Source organism: Oncorhynchus nerka, linkage group LG13 (assembly GCF_034236695.1).
Source record: "Oncorhynchus nerka isolate Pitt River linkage group LG13, Oner_Uvic_2.0, whole genome shotgun sequence".
Taxonomy (NCBI): domain Eukaryota; kingdom Metazoa; phylum Chordata; class Actinopteri; order Salmoniformes; family Salmonidae; genus Oncorhynchus; species Oncorhynchus nerka.
Genome location: NC_088408.1, coordinates 48,704,502 through 48,727,369, shown reverse-complemented (window position 1 = coordinate 48,727,369; position 22,868 = coordinate 48,704,502). Strand labels below are relative to the sequence as shown.

Sequence of the window (22,868 nt, the reverse complement as noted above, 5' to 3'; positions counted from 1 at the left end):
AATCCATTACTTTGCAATAGTGAATTCACAAGCAAATGGATGGCTGACTTATGCTTGATACTGTAGTAGTGTCCGATCCAATTAAAATGCATTCATTAGGTGGCAATATAAAAACCAGTAGCTAGCTGTTCCTCCATGAAAAACGAATACCTGGGTAAGTAGCCTATGAGGGAAAAAATACATGCATCTAATTGCAGTAACTGAACTACAAATTTCCAAACATAAAAATATTGATTGAACAATAATTTTTTTTAGGAAAGAAAGGTTTTAAGTGAGGTGTTTTTTTCCTTTGATATGGTTGGTGGAGAGCATAATATGTATTCTCTGGGGGCAGAGTAGGTGGAGTTACTTTTGAACATGTGTGAAGACTGTCACTGAAAGGACTTGGTTCCATTAATCAGTGATGCACTTTGGTGTGTTGTTAATGCAAATGGAGTGGTTTCAAGTGTTGGGATTTCTTGGATTATTTGTTGTTTTCAGTGGAGCCCAGAACACACCAAGGTATGGGGAAAAAATGGCACTTCAAAAGTATTCTAGACAAATGTATTTGCAATCCTATACTTTTTCCATTATCGAAGCTCATTATCGAAGATCCTCTATATTTGTTGTTATAGAGGATTAAAAAAATAAATTGCCTCCCTTATTTTCAAAGTTCTCTATCCTCTTTTCTTTCATGCCCAGCATGGCCCCCAGCCCTTCATACCTGATCTCTGTTCCGAGGGTCCTAGGGCCTGGTGTCCCCTTCACACTATCAGTCACTATCCTCACCAAGGCGGTGGAAGTCCAAGTCGTTACTGAGATTGTTAATGGTAATAATACTGTTGTCACAGAAACAACCACAATTCAAGGAGGTAAGACATTATTTTAAACTCAACTTTTCATATTTCTATAACTGTTTATACGCTAAATGTTTGCTTGAATTTTGTTTCACACGCCAAGCAGCAACCTTGACATTTCGCTAAAATGATATATGATTATCAGTGCTTTAACTAATTATGATTATGACTCAGTCGATGATAAACATCCCTGTTTATTTATGCCATTTTCTTCATACAGGTTCGACTGAGCTGCTGGTTCTTTCACCGGTAAGAATGTATTTTTCTGAAATGCTTATACAATATAAAAACAATTCGTGAAATAAAAGTAGCAATTAGATGCCAAACCTATCATCTATACATGGTATGAATGAAGATACACATTTACATGTTATAGTGGCAGTGATGTTGTTACCATTTTGGTTACTTGAGTTGTAATTCCCCCTTTCAAAGTTGAGACAGTATTTTTATAGTATGTGCTGTTGATCACAGTATTGTTGGTCACAGGCACATAGAAACTCCCTCTTCAGTGTTGATATTCAACTCTGAGGTTCCTAGCATTAAAAAGAGGGTTATTATAAACCACCACAAACATGACAAAGTAAGTCGCGTTCGAAATATCACCGTCCACCATTGTGTCTGAGATAACAGTGCACCTTAGCCTTGACTCGTGTCTGTCAGAATACTTGAATACTTCTTCTTCCTGACCCTCTTTGACCTTTGACCTATTCTGCTACCCCCCCCTCTACAGATCCCCGACTGTGAACTGAGCTATTGCCACCCCTACACGTTGGTGGTCAAGGGCTATGTCGGGATGGGCAATATGGTGTTCACCAACTCTACGGTCCTGAGTTTTAACCCCAAAAGCTCATCCACTTTTATTCAGACAGACAAGGCCAACTACAGGCCTGGGCAGGTTGTGAAGATCCGGGCAGTGTCCATTTACCCAGATGGCAAGCCATATAAGGGCAAGATAGATATTATCATTAAGGTGTGTGTTACTGTCACCATGTCAAGTAGGTATTGTATGAACATTCAGTGTGGAAGTGATAGCAGGCGGATGGAATGGAAACTTGAGATATGAAACTATGACGGCCAGTTGATCATTCTCATTTCCTTTTATGAACGCTGTGAGCCAGGATCCTAAGGAAAACATGATCCGGCAGTGGTTGTCATTGGACAGTGTTCTGGGTGTTCTGTCCAAAGAGTTTCAGCTGTCTAAGAATCCATCCCTTGGCAAGTGGACCATTGTGACTTCTGTCAATGTAAGTCCTCTTACAATTTGAAGGACTATGCTAACGTTTTGCTGCTCAAAACATTGAGTGGTTATTATAGCTTTATTAAGGCTTTTCAGGGTTATGCAGGCTATATATTTCATCTTGGCGATATTTCATCTCGTTAACAGATGGCCTTGGGGCTTGAATGTGTTTTTTTGTCTGCAAATCTTCAGGAATAATTGACACTAAATACTCATAATAAATGAGTGTTATTTAAAAAATGTGTCTTCACTGAAACGTGTCTTCTGCGAACTATTACACAAAGACAGCCTCCCTCATGTTGTTTTAATCAAGGGAGAGTAGATAACTACAACAAAACTGTCCAGACATTTTAAAAGTCTTCCTGTAGGAGGGCTAGAAACAAGCAGTACATAGTTCATTGTGCTGAAATGTGGTCACCTCTCACATTTTATCTCTGTCTTGCAGGAAGTTGTGAGTGAAAACCAATTCAACGTGGAACATTATGGTAAGATCGCTTTCATCAACGTTACATCATTGTTAAACTTAGGGCTCCTGTACCTTTTCCATACGTTCTGGTTCCTCCCTATATTGTTCAGAACAAAGGTAGATGACCCACCAGGGGATACTCACTGATGCTCTCTCATTTTGAACATGACTAAAGCTGAACTATTTACTCAGACATTCAACTAGTGCTAATAAGCTATACATTTCCCATTTACATAAGCCAAACACATTCAATAAGGTACATTTAGATTGGTACATGGCATTTACTTATTGTGTACTTCAATATACACTACATATACAAAAGTATGTGGTCACCCCTTCAAATGAGTGGATTTGGCTAATTCAGCCACACCCGTTGCTGATTCGAGCCCACAGCCATGCCATCTCAACAGACAAGCATTGGCATTAGAATGGCCTTACTGAAGAGCTCAGTGACTTTCAACCTGGCACTGTCATAGGATGCCACCTTTCCAACAAGTCAGTTCATCAAGTTTCTGCCCTGCTAGAGCTGCCCCAGTCAACTGTAAGTGCTGTTATTGTGAAGTGGAAATGTTTAGGAGCAACAACGGCTGCCGTGAAGTGGAAGGCCACACAAGCTAACAGAACGGGACCGCCGAGTACTGAAGCGCTTAACGTGTAAAAATCGCCTGTCCTCAGTTGCAAGACTCACTACCGAGTTCCAAACTGCCTCTGGAAGCAACATCAGCACAATAACTATTCATCGGGAGCTTCATGAAAGGGGTTTCCATGGCCAAGCAGCTGCACACAAGCCTAAGATCACCATGTGCAATGCCAAGCGTTGGCTGGAGTGGACTAAAGCTCAGCAACATTGGACTCGAGTAGTGGAAATGCGTTCTCGGGAGTGATAAATCACGCTTCACCATCTGGCAGTCCGACAGATGATTCTGGGTTTGGCGGATGCCAGGAGAACGCTACCTACCCAAATGCATAGTGCCAACTGTAAAGTTTGGTGGAGGAGGAATAATGGTCTGGGGTTGTTTTTCATGGGTCGGATTAGGCCCCCTAGTTCCAGTGAAGGGAAATCTTAATGCTACAGCATACAATGACACTCTACGATTCTGTACTTCCAACTTTGTGGCAAGAGTTTGGGGAATGCCCTTTCATGTTTCAGCATGAAAATGCCCTCATGCACAAAGCTAGGTCCATACGGAAATGGTTTGTCGAAATTGGTGTGAAAGAACTTGACTGGCCTGCACAGAGCCCTGACCTTAACCCAATCAAACACCTTTGGGATGATTTGGAATACCGACTGCGAGCCAGGCCTAAATGCCCAACATCAGTACCCGACCTCACTAATGATCTTATGGCTGAATGGAAGCAAGTCCCCCCAGCAATGTTCCAACATCTAGTGGAAAGCCTTCCCAGAAGAGTGGAGGCTGTTATAGCAGCAAAGGGGGTACCAATGCCCATGATTTTGGAATGAGATTTTCGACGAGCAGGTTTCCAAATACTTTTGGTCATGTAGTGTATCTTGAATAAAAATAAACATTTGGAAAGCTTTTGCTGAGGTTTGTGTGTGATTGTAATCGATTTCAATGAATGTTCTTTGTGTTTGTTTCAGTGCTGCCCAGGTTTGAGGTGTGGATAGAGGCTCCCAGTGTCCTTCATCATGATGATACTCTCAGGGGCGTGGTCACTGCTAAGTAAATCAGTTTGATAACGTTTTACCTTATGGTTTGAACAAGGCTATGTGTTTTGTGCACACATACTTGAAGAAATAGTGTCTTATAAGCCCATATGGGCTGGGCGCGAAATGGTGTATAACACTGAAAATTCAATCAAAACTATTTGGTTCCGATCATTTGAAGGTCCCACTGCAGCAAGAGGGATTGTAATCTACTCTCTCTCTCACAGATACATGTATGGGAAGCCTGTACGAGGTCACATGAACATAACCTATTTGCATCGTTTTCATGACATCGGTGTGAGTTCTGATGATTATAAAGAGGTACGTTTGCCCCCCCTCCCAAATGTAATTTGTAGTTTTAGTCTTATGAATCACATAAGGGATCCTGTTGGCATTTGAATGACATTCATGAAACCTGAAGTGGAGATCTCTAAAAGATGATTAATTGTTTGTCATTTTTATACAGATTTACGGCTCGACGGAGTTCTCTTTTGATGTGCCTGACTACCAGGTCATGTATAAACGATCTGCAGACAACATGTATGAGGATTATGAGAACGATGAGTTTCTTACCATCATAGTTTATGTCACAGAGTCCCTGACAGGTAATCATACAGTTATTTCAAACCATATAAGTTAGATTCTGTACACTCATTTCTTATTGAGAATGAAGAATAACGCTCTCATTCAGAGTCGACTGTTACTGATCTATAGAATCTTTTGTGTGTTGATTTTTAAGGACTGACCTATCACAGCACTATGGAGGTGGGTGTGGTAAAATGTAGATATGACCTTGCCTTCCGTGGATACCCCAGCTATATAAAGCCCTCTTTGAACTTTACCGCTGAGGTAAGCAAAATTACAAGTCTATAGAGTATTGTTCAGTTGCGTGTGTGTGGAAATAAATGTTCATCTTTCCATGACCAAATATATCGGCGCAGCTCTGACAAAAGTAGGTTAAGTAGCTTTTTCACGTTTTGTATTATTGCACCTGTTTTCATGCAGAGTGATCAGTGATGCATGAGTAGGGCATATCATTGTTTCAGACTACCTCATATCAATGCCATGGAAACCAACGTACTACTGTAAGTGTTTGTGCCATACCCAGGAGCTACAGAATGCTGTACGACTCCAATTCTCATCACAGAAAACATTAGAAGTCATTAATGATCTTTGGAGTATGGATGTCATGTCCTGAAACACGTTTAGTTACAAACCCCTTGTTCTTGCAGCTGAAAATATCCACGTACAACAAGTGGCCCCTGACTCGAGAGGATCAGGGGGAGACTGTTACAATCTCCGTAACACAGCAAAGGCACAGTCCATGGAGCTGGAAGTTGGACGACTTGGGGTTAATGCTGCCTCGTGTGCTGCTGAACTCTACTGGTCCTGGCCTCCCTCCAATGCCAGATGAGATACCAGTCCAGACAATGGTTTTACCTGTACCTGCAGGCGGGGTCATCCCCATTCACATACAGCTCTCAGATAAGGTGGCAACACTCACTGTAGATGTAAGTGGCAATTTCAAAATGACTGTTTCAAAATCACTGCCAACTTCCAACAATGTACAGTATCTCTCTTTGTATTGAACTGTACCTGGGTTAGGTACCGCAGTACGTGGTCAAAATAAAGATATGATCATTTGTGATAATATTTAATATTTTTTAGGCTTCATTCAAGGACGGCTATAAGATGCTACAGGTCTATAGCAGCTACAAGTCCCCCAGTAAATTGTACCTGCAGATCCAGAAGTCCCGTTCAACTCCACAGGTAAATCTCACAGGGATGGTTAAGACATCCAGTGATTAAATACATGTTACCAAATGACTTTGTCCCTCCTAGGAGATTGAAGGAAGTCATGCTGAGACTGAGGCCCTAGATGTCATAGATGTGTGAGATGCTTTAGGCTTGAGCACCTTGTGCTAAAAATGGACCATTTCATAAATGCTAGCAACATGGCGAGATCCTCGTGATATATTTACTCTAAGTGATAAACCAAACTTTGATTTTCTGAAGGTTGATGTCCCGCTCCAGTTGACACTGCAGAGCAATTTCCCATTGAAAGAGTTTCACTACCTGGTAAGTACCTCAAGCAGTTTACCTGTCTTATAATGATACCTTAAAAGATTGATCTTCATGTTAATCTCATCAGTTAGTATCCAAAGGTCCAGCATTCTTCTCTTGTCTCCCCTGTTTTCAGGTGATGTCCAGGGGACAGGTGCTGTCTTCTGGAAGAGGCAGCTCTTCTTCCCTCACCCTGACCCCACAGGAGTCCTGGGCTCCCTTGGCCTGCATTGTCGTGTACTGTGTACATTCAGATGGCGAGATCTTCAATGATGCACTGCATGTTCCCATCGCCCAAGATCTAAAAAACAAGGTAGTTGCCACCCGCTGTTTAACCTTGAACATTTGTAGTGCTGCGCCAGTTCAAGGTGCAGATTGAGACCCCCGCTGCCCTTCATCAAATCTCTCAACTGAAATCGTTGGAATAAGTAGCAGTTAACCTAGCAGTGTAGTCATTCATGATCCTGACTGTGATATTCTGCCGCTGTATATCGTGGTGTGACCTCTCTCTGGCAGGTGTCTCTGAGCTGGAGTGAGGACAGGGCCAGGCCTGCTGATGAGGTGTCTCTCAAGGTGTCTGTTGCTGAGCCCGGTTCACTGGTGGGGATCCTGGTGGTGGATAAGGCAACACGCTGGCCCCACTCACACAATGACATCACCAAGGACATGGTGAGGAAGACCAATGTTGTAAAAGGAAAAAGAACTACCTAAAAACATGCGTGAACTTGACTGCCACAGAATTTCAGTAATATAAGGAAAATGCATGTAAGCAGATACTGTATGTACTTCTTGTTTTGAAAGACATTGTTTGTTTCACAAAAGAGTGCGATCCATTCTGTGACCTTGGACTAGATAGTACCAGTGATGACACAGGGATGGGCAACTTTGTTGGGGGTGGGGGTCACAAAAAAATCTGAATTTACCCACACATCTAGTCAAAACATTTTACTGGCCCCCATCTTTTTATTTAACCTTTATTTAACTTGGCAAATCAGTTAAGAACAAATTATTATTTACAATGACGGCCTAGGAACAGTGGATTTTTACCTTGTCAGCTCGGGGATTTGATCTAGCGATCTTTCAGTTACTGGCCCAACGCTCTAACCACTAGGCTACCTGCCGCCTTGAAGGTGGAGATATATTTTTCCTGCAAATTTCCTGCAATCCTACACATTTTGCCATGGGGCAGAGAGAAAATGTTGCAGTTTTAAAGTCAGTTTACTGCAAATCTACACATTTTGCAACTGTATAACACATTTAATGCAATTCTACTCATTTTGCCATGGGTTACAGACATTTTTGCTGTTTTTAAGCTAATGTCTTGCAATTCTACACACTTTGCCATGACTTATGCCATGTTAATATTACATCTGAGTGAGAAGGACAAACAAAATCAATGGGGGCCCACTGGAGGTCAGGTTCCCTGGGCACATGCACGGTTGGTATTCGGCCAACTTTAATACAAGTTTAGATAGCTGGATAAACTAACACACCAATCAAAATATTGTTAGCTGACATGGTTAATTGAGTGACTGTCAGTAACTGACATAACATGAGAGAAGCTACTGATGCACAACCACATTTCTAAATTGCACCTGGTGTATTCTACTATTCTAACTCTCAACAGTAAGTTGAGACCCATATTGTTTAGTGTTTTTATTGTTGTTTCAACCCTCTTCTATCCTCTCCTCCTTTCCTTTCCTGTCCTCCCTCACCCCCCTGTCAACAGTTCATGGATCAGGTGATATTTGGAAATTGATCCGCGGGCGTACTAAAGGGGGGAGCTTTTTGTTGTTTTGTGATTCCCTACAGCTTTTCATCGTCTGACTTTAATGTGCACCACACATTTTTTTATTTGATTTATTTCATCTTTATTTAAACCAGGTAGGCCATTTAACATATAATTTCCCGTGCAAGTACACCTATGAATCACTTTCTATTGCCCCCACCCAAGTATCGGTCAAGTGTAAACGAAGTCACTATGAACTGTCTGTTTTGAACCTGACCAACAATGCATTATATTTTTGTCTTTGGCTGTTTTGTTGTGCTGTGTAGGTTGTAACAGTAGGTGTTTTTTCTCAGGTGCTGGAGGAGATGGCAGAGTACGGCAGAAAGACGACAGGCGACATGAGAATGGGAGATCCCTACTCCATCTTTACGGTGGCTAGCTGTGACCTTGACAGGCATATCAGATGCCATAACACCATCACACATACTGTATATCACATTCCTAGGAAAATGTGCATGTTTCTTATGCTCTTTGTGATTGTTTGCTACATCCCCAGACATCTGGCATCATGGTTTTGACAGATGCCAAGTTGGAGAAGATGGGGGAGCAATTGAGACCTCAATTTCGTAAGCTCAGATATAACGACCCTCAAAGCACATTGTGATTCCAGTACGCCTATGTGCAGTATTTGTCTTGGCTGTATTGACCCCCGTGTTCCCTACAGCAGGGGAGGGAATCCAATTGTTTGGAGATGAGGGGGATGATATGGAACAGGAGGAGCAGGAGCCTCGGGAACGCAGGGACTTCCCTGAGACCTGGCTGTGGCTGGACACCAACACAGGGTGAGGGACAGGAACCATGGTCCATAATACGCTGGCACACACACACACACACACACACACGCGCACACACGCAAACACACACACACACACACACACACACACACACACACACACAGACACACACACTTTAATTAAATGTGCATTAATTCTACTTTTACTGACAACATGCATTTCATTATCTTGGTCACAGGGATTCTACCACAGTTGAGTTTCCTCTGACTTTACCAGACAGCATTACTACCTGGGTAGCCACTGCCTTTGTCATGTCTGCTGATCTGGGCATAGGCATCATTGAGACCCCTGCAAAGGTACTGTACTATACCCTTTAGAAGAAAAGGAAAAGCTGTACACTCTAATAGCGCCGATGCAATATTTATTTACCAACTTTTCCTGTACTATATCTTCACACACGCCCTGATTTGCATTGTTGGCGCCATACAAGTCATTGTTCATTCCCAGATAGACTTACTCTACTTTACTCTACTCTACTTTACTCTATGATACTCTACTTTCATGTACGATACTCTACACTACTCTACTTTCTTATACAATACTCTACTCTACACTACACTACTCTACTTTCATCTCCGGTACTCTACTCTACACTACTCTACTTTACTCTACTTTTGTCTACTCTACCCTTCTCTACTCTACTTTAATCTACAATACTCTACTCTACTTTACTCTACCTTCATCTACTCTATTCGACTCTACTTTACTCTACTCTCTACCATTTTCTACTCTACTTTCATCTACGATACTCTACTGTACTGTACTCTACTGTACTGTACTCTACTATACCCTCCTCTCCTCTCCTCTCCTCTCCTCTCCTCTCCTCTCCTCTCCTCTCCTCTCCTCTCCTCTCCTCTCCTCTCCTCTCCTCTCCCTCCCTCTTGTGTTTTCAGCTCACAGTGTTCCAGGACTTCTTTCTGTCCTTGAATCTACCTGCTTTCATCATCCGAGGAGAGCTGCTGGTCGTGGAGGTCACTCTCTTCAACTACCTCGAACAGGATCTCGAGGTGAGCTGCACTGTCTGGCATCAATGTGCCTGTCAGATGTCTCTGGCATAGCCACTTTGATATTGAGAATCTCTCACTACAGTCAGTGGTGTAAAGTACTTAAGTACAAATACTTCAAAGAACTACTTAAGTCGTTTTTTGGGGTATCTGTGCCTTACTTTACTATTTATATTTTTGACAACTTTTACTTTTACTCCACTGCATTCCTAAAGAAAATAATGTACTTTTTATTCCTTACATTTTCCCTGACACCCAAAAGTACTCGTAACGTTTTGAAGGTCTAATTCACGCACTTATCAAGAGAACATCCCTGGTCATCCCTGCTGTCTCTGATCTGTCAGACTCACTAAACACAAATGCTTCGTTTGTAAATTATGTTGAGTGTTGAACTGTGCCCCTGTCTATCCGTAAATTAAAAAGTTGTCTGGTTTAAGAAATATTTAATGATTTAGACTTTTACTTTTGATACTTAAGTACATTTCAAAGCAAATACTTTTAGACTTTTACTCAAGTAGTATTTTACTGGGTGACTTTCACTTTTACTTGAGTCAGTTTCTTTTAAGGTATCTTTACTTTTACTCAAGTATGATAATTAGGTACTTTTTCCACCACTGACTATAGTACATCTAACAGTATTTATTTCCTTTTTTGACACATTCATCATAACATATTTAAGCAGTAAGGCCCGAGGGGGTGTGGTTATATGGCCAATATACCACGGCTAAGGGCTGTTCTTAAGCACGACGCAACACGGAGTGCCTGGATACAGCCCTTAGCTATGGTTTATTGGAAATATACCACAAACACCCAAGGTGCCATATAGCTGTTAAAACTGGTTACCAATGTAATTAGAGCAGTAAAAATAAAGGTTTTATCATACCCGTTGTATAAGGTCTGCTATACCACGGCTTTCAGCCAATCAACATTCAGGGCTCGAACCACCCAGTTTACAATTACAAATAGAATCCTGTAATGGAGTTGCAGCCAGAACAAGAATGAACCAGTTTGGATGTTTATATGCTAGAGGTAACAAAGCATTGTACCTATTAATCCAACAGGGACCTATCCCAGGAATATCACTCCCCTCTATGTGGAGCAGGACCCAAGACAATTCATTTATCATAGTTCTAATCTGTAATATTGTTACGGGACAAACATCTGGGGGTAAAGAACCGTTTGTTTTACCTCTAAATACATTCCATGTCTTTTGAGAAGCGTGTGATGTGATCTGGGCGACTTCCATTTCTTCCCTTTCTCTCTTTGTTTGCTCTTATTCTCCACTTCCAGGTGATGGTGATTGTTTCCCAGAGTGACTCGTTCGAGTTTGTCTTCCCTGACAATGAGGAGCTCTCTATGGCCAGTACACGTACTGTGTCTGTGGGGAGTCAGAATGGGACCTCTGTTTTATTTCCCATCAGGCCACTGGCCCTGGGGGAGATCCCAATCTCAGTCGAAGCCAAATCGTCTGTGGCCTCTGACGCCGTCCGCCGGATGGTTCTGGTCAAGGTACAGGTCACAAGTTTCACTTTACTTTGATGAACGTACAAGTCAGCGAAAGCAATTCATTTTTCTCCTAATTGGAGTATCAAATGAATGTGTTAGTTATTTCAGCTCAAACACACACATCTCATTCTTGTTAAACTTCTTCAAAGGACTTTTCAGTCTCACCCAGGTTGTATTGCATAGTATTGTTCCTTTGTGCGTAATAATTTTTCGTCCATGTTGTTTTGGTAGCCTGAAGGACTTGAGCAGTCTTTTTCGAAGACCATGTTTCTGGAGCTGGTGGGGTCAGAGAAAATGCTTTCCAGGGAAGTGGCGTTTACCTTCCCCACAGATGTTGTGGAGGGCAGTCAGCGAGCACAAGTGACTGCAGTCGGTACGTAAACACATCCAGCTTGGCCTCTTCCACTCCAGTCACAAGCTAGTGACCAAAAACTCATTTTCGATGGTCTTATAACGAGCACGGTCACAATATATTAGACCTTTTTATCACCACTTTACCCCTATAAAATGTTGAAGCGAACACTTTGAAAACACAGAGAAAGAATGTCAAGCGAAGACAAAGCCTTGAACACGTTGAATCATAGATTTCTGTGGAAAATAAGGACATGTTTGGCAATGTTTCGTTCTCTTTTTATGGTCAGCAGCTGTGTGAGTGTTTTCTTACCCTTCGGAGAATGGAATCCTAAAAGAGTGCTGTCACTCTAGTCAACCTGTCAATCTAGCAGCCTACTTTGGATGCTTGTGTTCGTTGTCCGGTAAACATGCTTGCTGTTTTAAGTGGCAAATCTTGTAAATATGTCAGGGAAGAGCAAGTCTGGTTGTTACTTGTTTGACTAATTGTTTGTCACCATATTAAAAGAAAGCCCTTTTTAAAATTTTTTTTAACTTGTTAAGTTGTCACCACGTGGGCTCCTTTGGATGTTGACAGGCCATAGAGATCTTATTCAATTGTTAGTGTTCTAATTCCTAATTCTTTGGGATGAGCTGTCTCAGTCTGGGGATGCATTGTGAGAGTTAGACCAAGATGTCATTTCTCATGATTTCTCTCTGGTTTCTGTCGTCTTTTCTTCATTTTCCTTCTTGGTGGAGAAGGTGACATCCTTGGACCGTCCATCACGGGCCTGGAGTCCCTCATCCAGATGCCTTCTGGTTGCGGGGAGCAGAACATGATCCACTTTGCTCCCAACATATATGTCATCCAGTATCTGACCGCGTCTGGACAAGCTGACCACGATACCTTGATTAAAGCCACGTCTTACATGATGAAAGGTGCTAATAATACCAACTCATTCCATTGTGCGGAAATTTGTATGATGAAGATGAATAGTTCAACCTTTTTGTCCCTTATCCATGTAGGTTATGAACGTGAACTGTCTTACCAGAGAGATGACGGTTCCTTCAGTGCTTTTGGGGATAGTGACTACTCTGGAAGCACATGGTGAGAAAACTTGGCGTCTGTCTGTCTGTCTGTCTGTCTGTCTGTCTGTCCGTCCGTCCGTCCGTCCGTCCGTCCGTCCGTCCGTCCGTCCGGTTCTGTTCTGTTCGTCTGTAACCCTGTATCCATGTTTTCTCTCTGAAGGCTCTCTGCGTTCGTACTGAAGTGCTTCCTGCAGGCGAGGCCCTTCATCTCCATTGATGACAGAGTGCTGGTCAGAACTGCTGCCTGGTTGGGGGCCCAGCAGGGGAATGATGGGGCCTTCTTGGAGCCCGGCCGGGTCATTCACACTGAGCTCCAGGGAGGCCTGGATGGCCCTGTATCTCTCACAGCCTACGTTCTCATGGCTCTACTGGAGGATGACATCTACAAGGTGGGAGTCATGCTACCATTAGATTCTGTGCTACACTATTTGGTTTGTTAAATCTGAGCCTGTTAAATCTCTGTGGTTGACGTTTTCTCTGTTTCTATTATTCAGAACATGTATGCGAGCCAGGTTTCCGGGGCCCTGGTGTTTTTGGAGACCAGGCTTGCGTTAGGCATCTCCAGTAACTACAGCCTGTGTCTGACCACCTACGCTCTGACCCTGGCCAACAGCGAGAGTGCAGAACGAGCGCTGGCACAGTTGATGGGACGAGCAGAGATGAAGGGTAAACACTTGGGGAGTTGGATGGGGATGGATGAGACACCTCTTTACTAAGGTGCTGGTTACATCTAAAAACATTTCAAGAGGAATTTAGAAAACACACAATTGTTATTTCTTGATTAAACTTTCTTGATTTCTGCATGTTTAATAGTATGTTATTCTATATACAGTTGAAGTCGGAAGTTTACATACACCTTAGCCAAATACATTTAAACTCGGTTTTTGACATTTAATCAGAGTAAAAATTCCCTGTCTTTGGTCAGTTACGATCACCACTTTATTTTAAGAATGTGAAATGTCAGAATAATAGTAGAGAGAATGATTTACTTCAGGTTTTATTTCCATTCCCAGTGGGTCAGAAGTTTAAATACACTCAATTAGTATTTGGTAGCATTGGCTTTAAATTGTTTAACTTGGGTCAAACATTTCGGATAGCCTCCCACAAGAAGTTGGGTGAACTTTGGCCCATTCCTCCTGGCAGAGCTGATGTAACTGAGTCAGGTTTGTAGGCTTCCTTGCTCGCACACGCTTTTTCAGGTCTGTCCACGAATTTAGTGTAGAATTGATGTCAGGGCTTTGTGATGGCCACTCCAATACCTTGACTTTGTTGTCCTTAAGCCATTTTGCCACAATTTTGGAAGTATGCTTGGAGTCATTGTCCATTTGGAAGACACATTTGTGACCAAGCTTTAACTTCTTGACTGATGTCTTGAAATGTTGCTTCAATATATCCACATAATTTTCCTGCCTCATGATGCCATCTATTTTGTGAAGTGCACCAGTCACTCCTGCAGCGAAGCACCCTCACAACATGATGCTGTCACCCCCGTGCTTCACGGTTGTTATGGTGTTCTTCGGCTTGCAAGCCTCCCCCTTTTGCCTCCAAACATAACGATGGTCATTATGGCCAAACAGTTCTATTTTTGTCTCATCAGACCAGAGGACATTTCTCCAAAAAGTACGATCTTTGTCCCCATGTGCAGTTGCAAACCGTTGTCTGGATTTTTTATTGCGGTTTTGGAGCAGTGGCTTCTTCCTTGCTGAGCAGCGTTTCAGGTTATGCAGCCATAGGACTTGTTTTACTGTGGATATAGATACTTTTGTACCTGTTTCCTCTAGCATCTTCACAAGGTCCTTTGCTGTTGTTCTGGGATTAGAAGACAAGAACGCGTCTCCTTCCTGAGCGGTATGATGGCTGCGTGGTCCCATGGGGTTTATACTTGCGTACTATTGTTTGTACAGATGAACGTGGTAACTTCAGGCGTTTGGAAATTGCTCCCAAGGATGAGGTCTTGGCTGATTTCTTTTGATTTTCCCATGATGTCAAGCAAAGAGGCACTTAGTTTGAAGGTAGGCCTTGAAATACATCCACAGGTACACCTCCAATTGACTCAAATGATGTCAATTAGCCTATCAGAAGCTTCTAAAGCCATGATGTCATTTTCTGGAATTTTCCAAGCTGTTTAAAGGCACAGTCAACTTTATGCATGTAATCTTCTGACCCACTAGAATTGTGATACAGTGAATTATAAGTGAAATAATCTGTCTGTAAACAATTGTTGGAAAAATTACTTGTGTCATGCACAAAGTAGATGTTCTAACCGACTTGCCAAAACAATAGTTTCTTAACAAGAAATTTGTGGAGTGGTTGAAAAATGAGTTTTAATGACTCCAACCTAAGTGTCTGTAAACCTCCGACTTCAACTGTACAGCGCAAGCCTTGTCTTCTAAATGTTGATGTAGTTCATTTGTGTTTCCAACCATTACTTCCTCTGTTTGCAGACAGTGTTCCATCCTGGAGTTCATCAGGCATAGGGCTTTCTGAGTCATGGCAGCCGCGCTCCGCAGACATCGAAATGGCTGCCTACCTGCTGCTCTCCCTCCACAAGCTATCCAGGCTGGAGGAGGGCTTCAGCCTCATGAAGTGGCTCAGCCAGCAGAGGAATTACTTGGGAGGATACAGCTCCACACAGGTAAGGAAGGAAGGGTCAGTCTCTGATCCCATATCAGCAAGGCTGGTTCAGAACATATGCATTTCAAGGGTCACTGTGGGTCAGTGACGAAACCCAGATCTGTTAGACTTGGTCAGAATAGAAGCATTTAAAGAGTCAATCTCTGAGTCCAGATCAGTTAAGTTGGCTCAGAACATACTTTATTCCAGTTTCACTGAATATAACCAAAAGGAACATTCACAAAACCCAAAAGAACAATCCTCTAGTTTAGTGTCTATGGAGCCTGTTCTGTGTCAGTCACAGGGATTGAAATGAAGTCCCTCAAGTACTGTGAGGCACGTTGTGATAAAATGGACCACTTTACCCAAAGTCCCACCACGGACAGAGTTAGGGTATAACAGGATATTAGGGGCCCAAGGGCTTACAAGAGATACACAGTGAAGATAGGAGTAAGGATCAACAGGCTATATTGAGCTGGCATGCAGCTACCCGTAGAGCTGGAGAGAGGATAATAATAACCAATGGGGAAGAGGGAACAGCTGCTCTGTCTGTGTCAAATCGTTAGGGAGACTGTCTTTGGCTGGCTGGGCTAAAATAAAAGTTATTGTAAGCAGCCCAGTTCGTGCTCAGACACTCAAACAACATCCAAAGCAAAAAACAGATATTGGTTTCATTCTGTGGGAATTGGCATTCATTTATTGAAAGGGTTTTTCCCGAAAATGGCCTCTTCTTGCCTCCACATTTGGAAATTAAGTCTAGGGCTGTCCAAAATGGTACCCTATTCCCCTTCATAATGCACTATTTTTGACCAGGGCTCTAGGGCCCTGTTCAAACGTAGTGCCCTATATAGGGAATAGTGTACCATTTGGGACTCAACCGGAGTCTAGCTGCTTTATTGTCCCTTTCTCTCCTCAGGATACAGTGATAGCCCTGCAGGCCTTGTCTGAGTATGCAGCCTACAGTGGGTCTCAACTCATCAATCTCCACATTACAGTCAACACAGCACCCTCAACCACAGTGGCCAGCTTCCACATCAACTACACCAACTATTTGCTATACCAAAGCCAAGAGGTAAAATAAAAATATCCCCATTCAAATAAATATCTAAAAACTGTCTACCGATAAAGAACAAAGCAGCGCATGATTCTCCAGGTTGGTGACACCTTAGTGATGATGTTGCAACTGATTGCTGTGATTTACATTTCAGATCGAGACAGGCAGAGAGGTACGCTTAAAGGTTTCTGCCACGGGCCAAGGATTCGCTCTGTTTCAGGTACCGATAATCCTAAATGTACTTGATGTCACGTCTGCCAGCAATTTCCATCAATCTCAATAATGAAAACCTGTCACCCTGGTTTTATGATCATAATAGTAACCCCACCATGCCGAGCAATGTTGCGTCAGTAAGAGATTACATGACATTACAGACAAACGCTAAGCCACCCTTGCTGGGCTATTGTAGTATTCACATGAACCCCATGACATAGAGGTTGCCAGTGCCTAGAACATTGTAATTATCAACATTTACATTTACATTTAAGTCATTTAGCAGACGCTCTTATCCAGAGCGACTTACAAATTGGTGCATTCACCTTATGACATCCAGTGGAACAGCCACTTTACAATAGTGCATCTAAATATTTTAAGGGGGGTGAGAAGGATTACTTTATCCTATCCTAGGTATTCCTTAAAGAGGTGGGGTTTCAGGTGTCTCCGGAAGGTGGTGATTGACTCCGCTGTCCTGGCGTCGTGAGGGAGTTTGTTCCACCATTGGGGGGCCAGAGCAGCGAACAGTTTTGACTGGGCTGAGCGGGAACTGTACTTCCTCAGTGGTAGGGAGGCGAGCAGGCCAGAGGTGGATGAACGCAGTGCCCTTGTTTGGGTGTAGGGCCTGATCAGAGCCTGGAGGTACTGAGGTGCCGTTCCCCTCACAGCTCCGTAGGCAAGCACCATGGTCTTGTAGCGGATGCGAGCTTCAACTGGAAGCCAGTGGAGAGAGCGGAGGAGCGGGGTGACGTGAGAGAACTTGGGAAGGTTGAACACCAGACGGGCTGCGGCGTTCTGGATGAGTTGTAGGGGTTTAATGGCACAGGCAGGGAGCCCAGCCAACAGCGAGTTGCAGTAATCCAGACGGGAGATGACAAGTGCCTGGATTAGGACCTGCGCCGCTTCCTGTGTGAGGCAGGGTCGTACTCTGCGGATGTTGTAGAGCATGAACCTACAGGAACGGGCCACCGCCTTGATGTTAGTTGAGAACGACAGGGTGTTGTCCAGGATCACGCCAAGGTTCTTAGCGCTCTGGGAGGAGGACACGATGGAGTTGTCAACCGTGATGGCGAGATCATGGAACGGGCAGTCCTTCCCCGGGAGGAAGAGCAGCTCCGTCTTGCCGAGGTTCAGCTTGAGGTGGTGATCCGTCATCCACACTGATATGTCTGCCAGACATGCAGAGATGCGATTCGCCACCTGGTCATCAGAAGGGGAAAGGAGAAGATTAATTGTGTGTCGTCTGCATAGCAATGATAGGAGAGACCATGTGAGGTTATGACAGAGCCAAGTGACTTGGTGTATAGCGAGAATAGGAGAGGGCCTAGAACAGAGCCCTGGGGGACACCAGTGGTGAGAGCACGTGGTGAGGAGACAGATTCTCGCCACGCCACCTGGTAGGAGCGACCTGTCAGGTAGGACGCAATCCAAGCGTGGGCCGCGCCGGAGATGCCCAACTCGGAGAGGGTGGAGAGGAGGATCTGATGGTTCACAGTATCGAAGGCAGCCGATAGGTCTAGAAGGATGAGAGCAGAGGAGAGAGAGTTAGCTTTAGCTAGCTCAACTGCTATGAATGATTACACAGCCTCCTGCATCATACCAATGACTAAACTCATATCAAAAGGATAAGAAATAACCAAAATATATAGTAAAAATGTCCACTTTGCCATGTTATTGAGTACAACTATTTCATGCTGACACTGTCTGATTGTGTCCCAGGGAGTTTATGGTGGAGCCTCCTGCTGGAAAGTGGCCTTTAGTCTCAGTCTTCTTGACCTGTTTTCATCCCTGTGTGAACGGGCTGCAATAAATCAGCCCGTAGTCATTTTGAAGAAAACAATCTGTCTGTCAGTTAAACAATGGAAATGAAACTTGCCTGTAAATTGTTTTGCTTTTCCTGTCCTTTATTTATATCTCTCAAATGATTTGTTTCTCTCTCTCTCTCTCTCTCTCTCTCTCTCTGTCTCTGTCTCTCTCTGTCTCTGTCTCTCTCTGTCTCTGTCTCTCTCTCTGTCTCTCTCTCTGTCTCTCTTTCTCTCTCTCGCTCTCTCTGTCTCTGTCTCTCTCTCTGTCTCTCTCTCTTTCTCTCTCTCTTTCTCTCGCTCTCTGTCTCTCTCTCTCGCTCTCTGTCTCTCTCTCTCTCGCTCTCTCTCTCTCGTCTCTCTGTCTCTCTGTCTCTGTTTCTCTGTCTCTCTCTCTCTCTCTCTCTCTCTCTCTCTCTCTCTCTCTCTCTTTCTCTTTCTCTCTCTCTCTCTCTCTCTGTCTCTCTGTCTCTCTCTCTCTCTCTGTCTCTCTCTCTTTCTCTCTCTCTTTCTCTTTCTCTCGCTCTCTGTCTCTCTCTCTCTCTCTCTCGCTCTAGATGAATGTGTTTTACAATTTAGAGAGCAGAGGGTTGTCACGGAAATGGAGAGACACTGCACAGGAGGCTTTTGATTTGCACATAGAGTTGTTTGACACTAACATGTACTACATCCATCTTTACATTTGCACAAGGTAAGGGTTAGGGTCTGGCTTGGTAACACACATTTACAACTTAAAAATGAAAAACAAGAGAGACAACTCTGTTTTTCAATCGCCTGCTGTTAAATAAGACAGATATTGGAAAGGACCACATGGTCTGACGTGCCAGTATGCTACTAAAGGTTTAATACCTGCCACGTTTGAGACAGCTATTTATGTATTTTTCTCCTCCAGTCTGTTGGAGGGCCAAGGCATTAACCAGACTGGCATGGCCATTCTAGACGTGGGCCTTCTCAGTGGCTTCATCTTGGCTCAGGATGGCATCGAGACCAACGATCTGGTTCGGAGAGTGGAAACGCCTCCGGGGAAAGTCATCCTCTACCTGGACTCTGTAAGTGTTACTATTATATATATATAATTCGGAAGGTATTCAGACCCCTTTACTTTTTCCACATTTTGTTACGTTACCTACCGCCTTATTCTAAAATGTATTACATAGTTTTTTCCTCCCTCATACACCCAATACCCCATAATGACAAAGTAAAAGCTGTTTTAAAAAACAAACATTTTTGCTAAATAAAAAATAAATAAATATCACGTTTACATAAGTATTCTGACCCTTACTCAGTACTTTGTTCAAGCACATTTGGCAGTGATTACAGCCTTGTCTTCTTTGGTATGATGCTACAAGCTTGGCACACCTGTATTTGGGGAGTTTCTCCCATTCTTCTCTGCAGATCCTCTCAAGCTCTGTCAGGTTGGATGGGGAGTGTCGCCGCACAGCTATTTTCAGGCCTCTCCAGAGATGTTAGATCGAGTTCAAGTCCGGGCTCTGGCTGGGCTACTCAAGGACATTCAGAGACTTGTCCCAAAGTCCCTCTTGTGTTGCCTTGGCTGTGTACTTAGAGTCGTTGTACTGTTGGAAGGTGAACCTTCACCCCAGTCTGAGGTCCTGAGTGCTCTGGAGCAGGTTTTCATCAAAAATTTCTCTGTACATTGCTCCGTTCATCTTTCCCTCGATCATGACTAGTCTCCCAATCCCTGCCATTGAAAAACATCCCCACAGCATGATGCTGCCACCACCATGCTTCACCGTAGGGATGGTGCCAGGTTTCCTCCCGATGTGATGCTTGGCATTCAGGCTGAAGAGTTCAATCTTGGTTTCATCAGACCAGAGAATCTTGTTTCTCATGGTTTGAGAGTCCTTTAGGTGCCTTTTAGCAAACTCCAATCGGGCTGTCATGTGCCTTTTACTGAGGAGTGGCTTCCGTCTGTCCACATTAAGGCCTGATTGGTGGAGTGCTGCAGAGATGATTGTCCTTCTGGAAGGTTCTCCCATCTCCACAGAGAAACTCTGGAGCTCTGTCAGAGTGACCATTGGGTTTTTGGTCACCTCCCCCAATTGCTCAGTTTGGCTGGGCCGTCAAGTCTAGGAAGAGTCTTGGTGGTTCCAAACTTCTTCCATTTAATATTGATGGAGGCCACTGTGTTCTTGGGGACCTTCAATGTTGCAGAATTTTTTTGGTACCCTTCCCAAGATCTGTGCCTCGACACAATCCTGTCTCGGAGCTCTACAGCTCCTGTCTCGGAGCTCTTCGAACTCTTGCCATGGTTTTTGCTCTGGCATGCACTGTCAACTGTGGGACATTATATAGACAGGTATGTGCCTTTCCAAATCATGTCCAATCAATTGAATTTACCACAAGTGGACTCCAATCAAGTTGTAGAAACATCTCAAGGATGATCAATGGAAACAGGATGCACCTGATCTCAATTTAGAGTCTCACAGCAAAGGGTCTGAATACTTAAACACATACATAAATAAGGCATTTCTGTTTTTTATTTTTAATACATTTGGAAGAATTTCTAAAAAACGTTTTTTTGCTTTGTAGAGGTACTCTGTGTAGATTGATGAGGGGAATACAAAGAAAATCTATTTTTAGAATAAAGCTGTAACGTAACAAAATGTGGAAAAAGGGAAGTGGTCTGAGTACTCTCCAAATGCCCTGTATATATCCTCACCTCTTCCCCTCCGTGTGGTTCTGTTTGTCTATGTGTGGTGTGAGGTGTGTCTTCTACTACTGTACTGTGTGGCATGTCTACTGGTTCATGTAACAAGACCGTCAATAGGATATACCCTGTGGCATTCTCGTTCAGACAATGGCGAGGAGGAAACATATCCCTCATTGAGATAGATCTTGAAACTCTTGAGTACACAATTGTTGTCATAGGTACTCATTATAGATATGGAGGCCTTGGAAACATTAGTCAGAAGTCAAAACTTGCGTTACATGACCTCAAGTTCACTGTTCAGCAGGGAAACCAACTCTCGTTTTATTTCTCACGTTGACTCTCAGGTGACGACAGAGGAGATGTGTGTGCAAATCCCTCTAGTTATGGACTTCAAGGTTGCCAACGTCCAGGATGCAACGGTTCTCATCTATGATTACTACGAGCCCAGTAAACAATACTTAAGTTTCGACACACATTCAAAATGAGGCATGAGATTACTTGGTGGATTTGTGCCTGTAAACTAATTGTTTCCTTTCTTGTCTCATACCAAGGGAGGAAGATGGTGAGGACATACCAGTCCTATTGGAGGCATGACATGGACGCCTGCTCATTCTGTGGGGAAGACTGCAGCCAGTGTAAAGGACAGATGGCCTATGTGTCTAACAGTGTATCTGTCTCCCACCATTGCCACCATGTGGCCACTCTTGCCTGTTCTCTCCTTGTCCTCCTGGCGGCCTGCAGCTTGTAAAATAGATCTGTATAGACTTTTTATACCATTTAGGTTGTTTAATAATAAATAAGTGGAAACTGTGATTTTACTGAATAGGTTGGGGAAGTGTGAGGTATTTTTTTTTTCAATCAAGGTTTTATTAAATCTCGCTCTGCAGTATATTTTGTCTTAGGCATCTCAGTCATGCACTGGAATGTTTGTAAATACTGTTTAGAATTTTTTATTGGACTTTTAAGTGAAATATAAATAGAGGTACCAGAGCGCAGAACATTACCCAGGTCGTTGCTGTGAATGAGAATGTGTTCTCAGTCGACTTACCTGGTAAAAATAACAGATAAATACAAATTACAGGCATATTATGCATTTATTTGAATTCTTCTTGTTCTTCTATTTGAATTCTTCTTTATTTGAATTAATTCTTCATCACTTTTAAGGCATTAATGAAAAGTACAATATAGTATTTCACAATTAATATAATGACTGACTGTCACAATCTGATATGTCTTCATATGTTGGGTATGATGTAATATAAAGTCTGTTGAATAAAGAGAAAGACACCCTTCTCTGAGAGTAGACTGACTGACCTGAGAGGAGTTGAGAGCACTTTAGTAATACAGGTGTAGGATCTTAATTGTATCACCCTGTTGTTGCAGGAAATGTTCTGCACAGTGGGAAATTAAAATGTTTAGTATGTTCAAGGTTTAAAAAGTCTTCTAAAGTTTGTAATTTCCACTTAAACATGTCAGACTTGATTTGCCCTAACTAAAAATGTATCAACCTCTACAAAAATATCTATTCATTATAATCCACACAATAATTCACATTTCCTGTTGCTGCAGGATTATTTTCCTGCTGTGACAAACTGGTCAATTTAAGATCCTACACCTGTATATACTCAAGTGGCTGGCGACTGGAAACGGCAGAACAGATCAGACAACAAATAGTTCACAACACTCTCAGCCTCTCATGCAGACCTACTCTCTGGGAATTAATTACCCATTGCA

General features: G+C 43.0%; 1 protein-coding gene across 2 annotated transcripts; it reads left to right on the top strand.

The window, feature by feature from the left end:
• Positions 1-385: 385 nt before the first annotated feature.
• cd109 (CD109 molecule) lies at positions 386-22,480 on the top strand. 2 transcript variants are annotated; one of them, XM_029677219.2, is made up of 33 exons: positions 386-501; positions 682-851; positions 1,057-1,085; positions 1,567-1,806; positions 1,955-2,080; positions 2,519-2,558; positions 4,140-4,221; positions 4,433-4,526; positions 4,672-4,810; positions 4,945-5,054; positions 5,438-5,716; positions 5,874-5,975; positions 6,222-6,284; positions 6,406-6,582; positions 6,786-6,938; positions 8,352-8,429; positions 8,555-8,624; positions 8,726-8,840; positions 9,031-9,148; positions 9,746-9,859; positions 11,147-11,365; positions 11,594-11,735; positions 12,455-12,631; positions 12,719-12,800; positions 12,942-13,170; positions 13,276-13,447; positions 15,226-15,416; positions 16,311-16,466; positions 16,603-16,668; positions 19,021-19,154; positions 19,356-19,512; positions 21,479-21,581; positions 21,686-22,480. In XM_029677219.2, the coding sequence occupies exons 1-33, from the start codon at positions 404-406 to the stop codon at positions 21,880-21,882; spliced, it is 4,422 nt and encodes a 1,473-aa protein (XP_029533079.2). In that variant the 5' UTR covers positions 386-403; the 3' UTR covers positions 21,883-22,480. The 2 variants fall into 2 exon arrangements, with proteins under 2 accessions (XP_029533079.2, XP_029533078.2); XM_029677218.2 differs by having other exon boundaries at positions 8,723-8,840.
• The last annotated feature ends 388 nt before the right edge of the window (positions 22,481-22,868 follow it).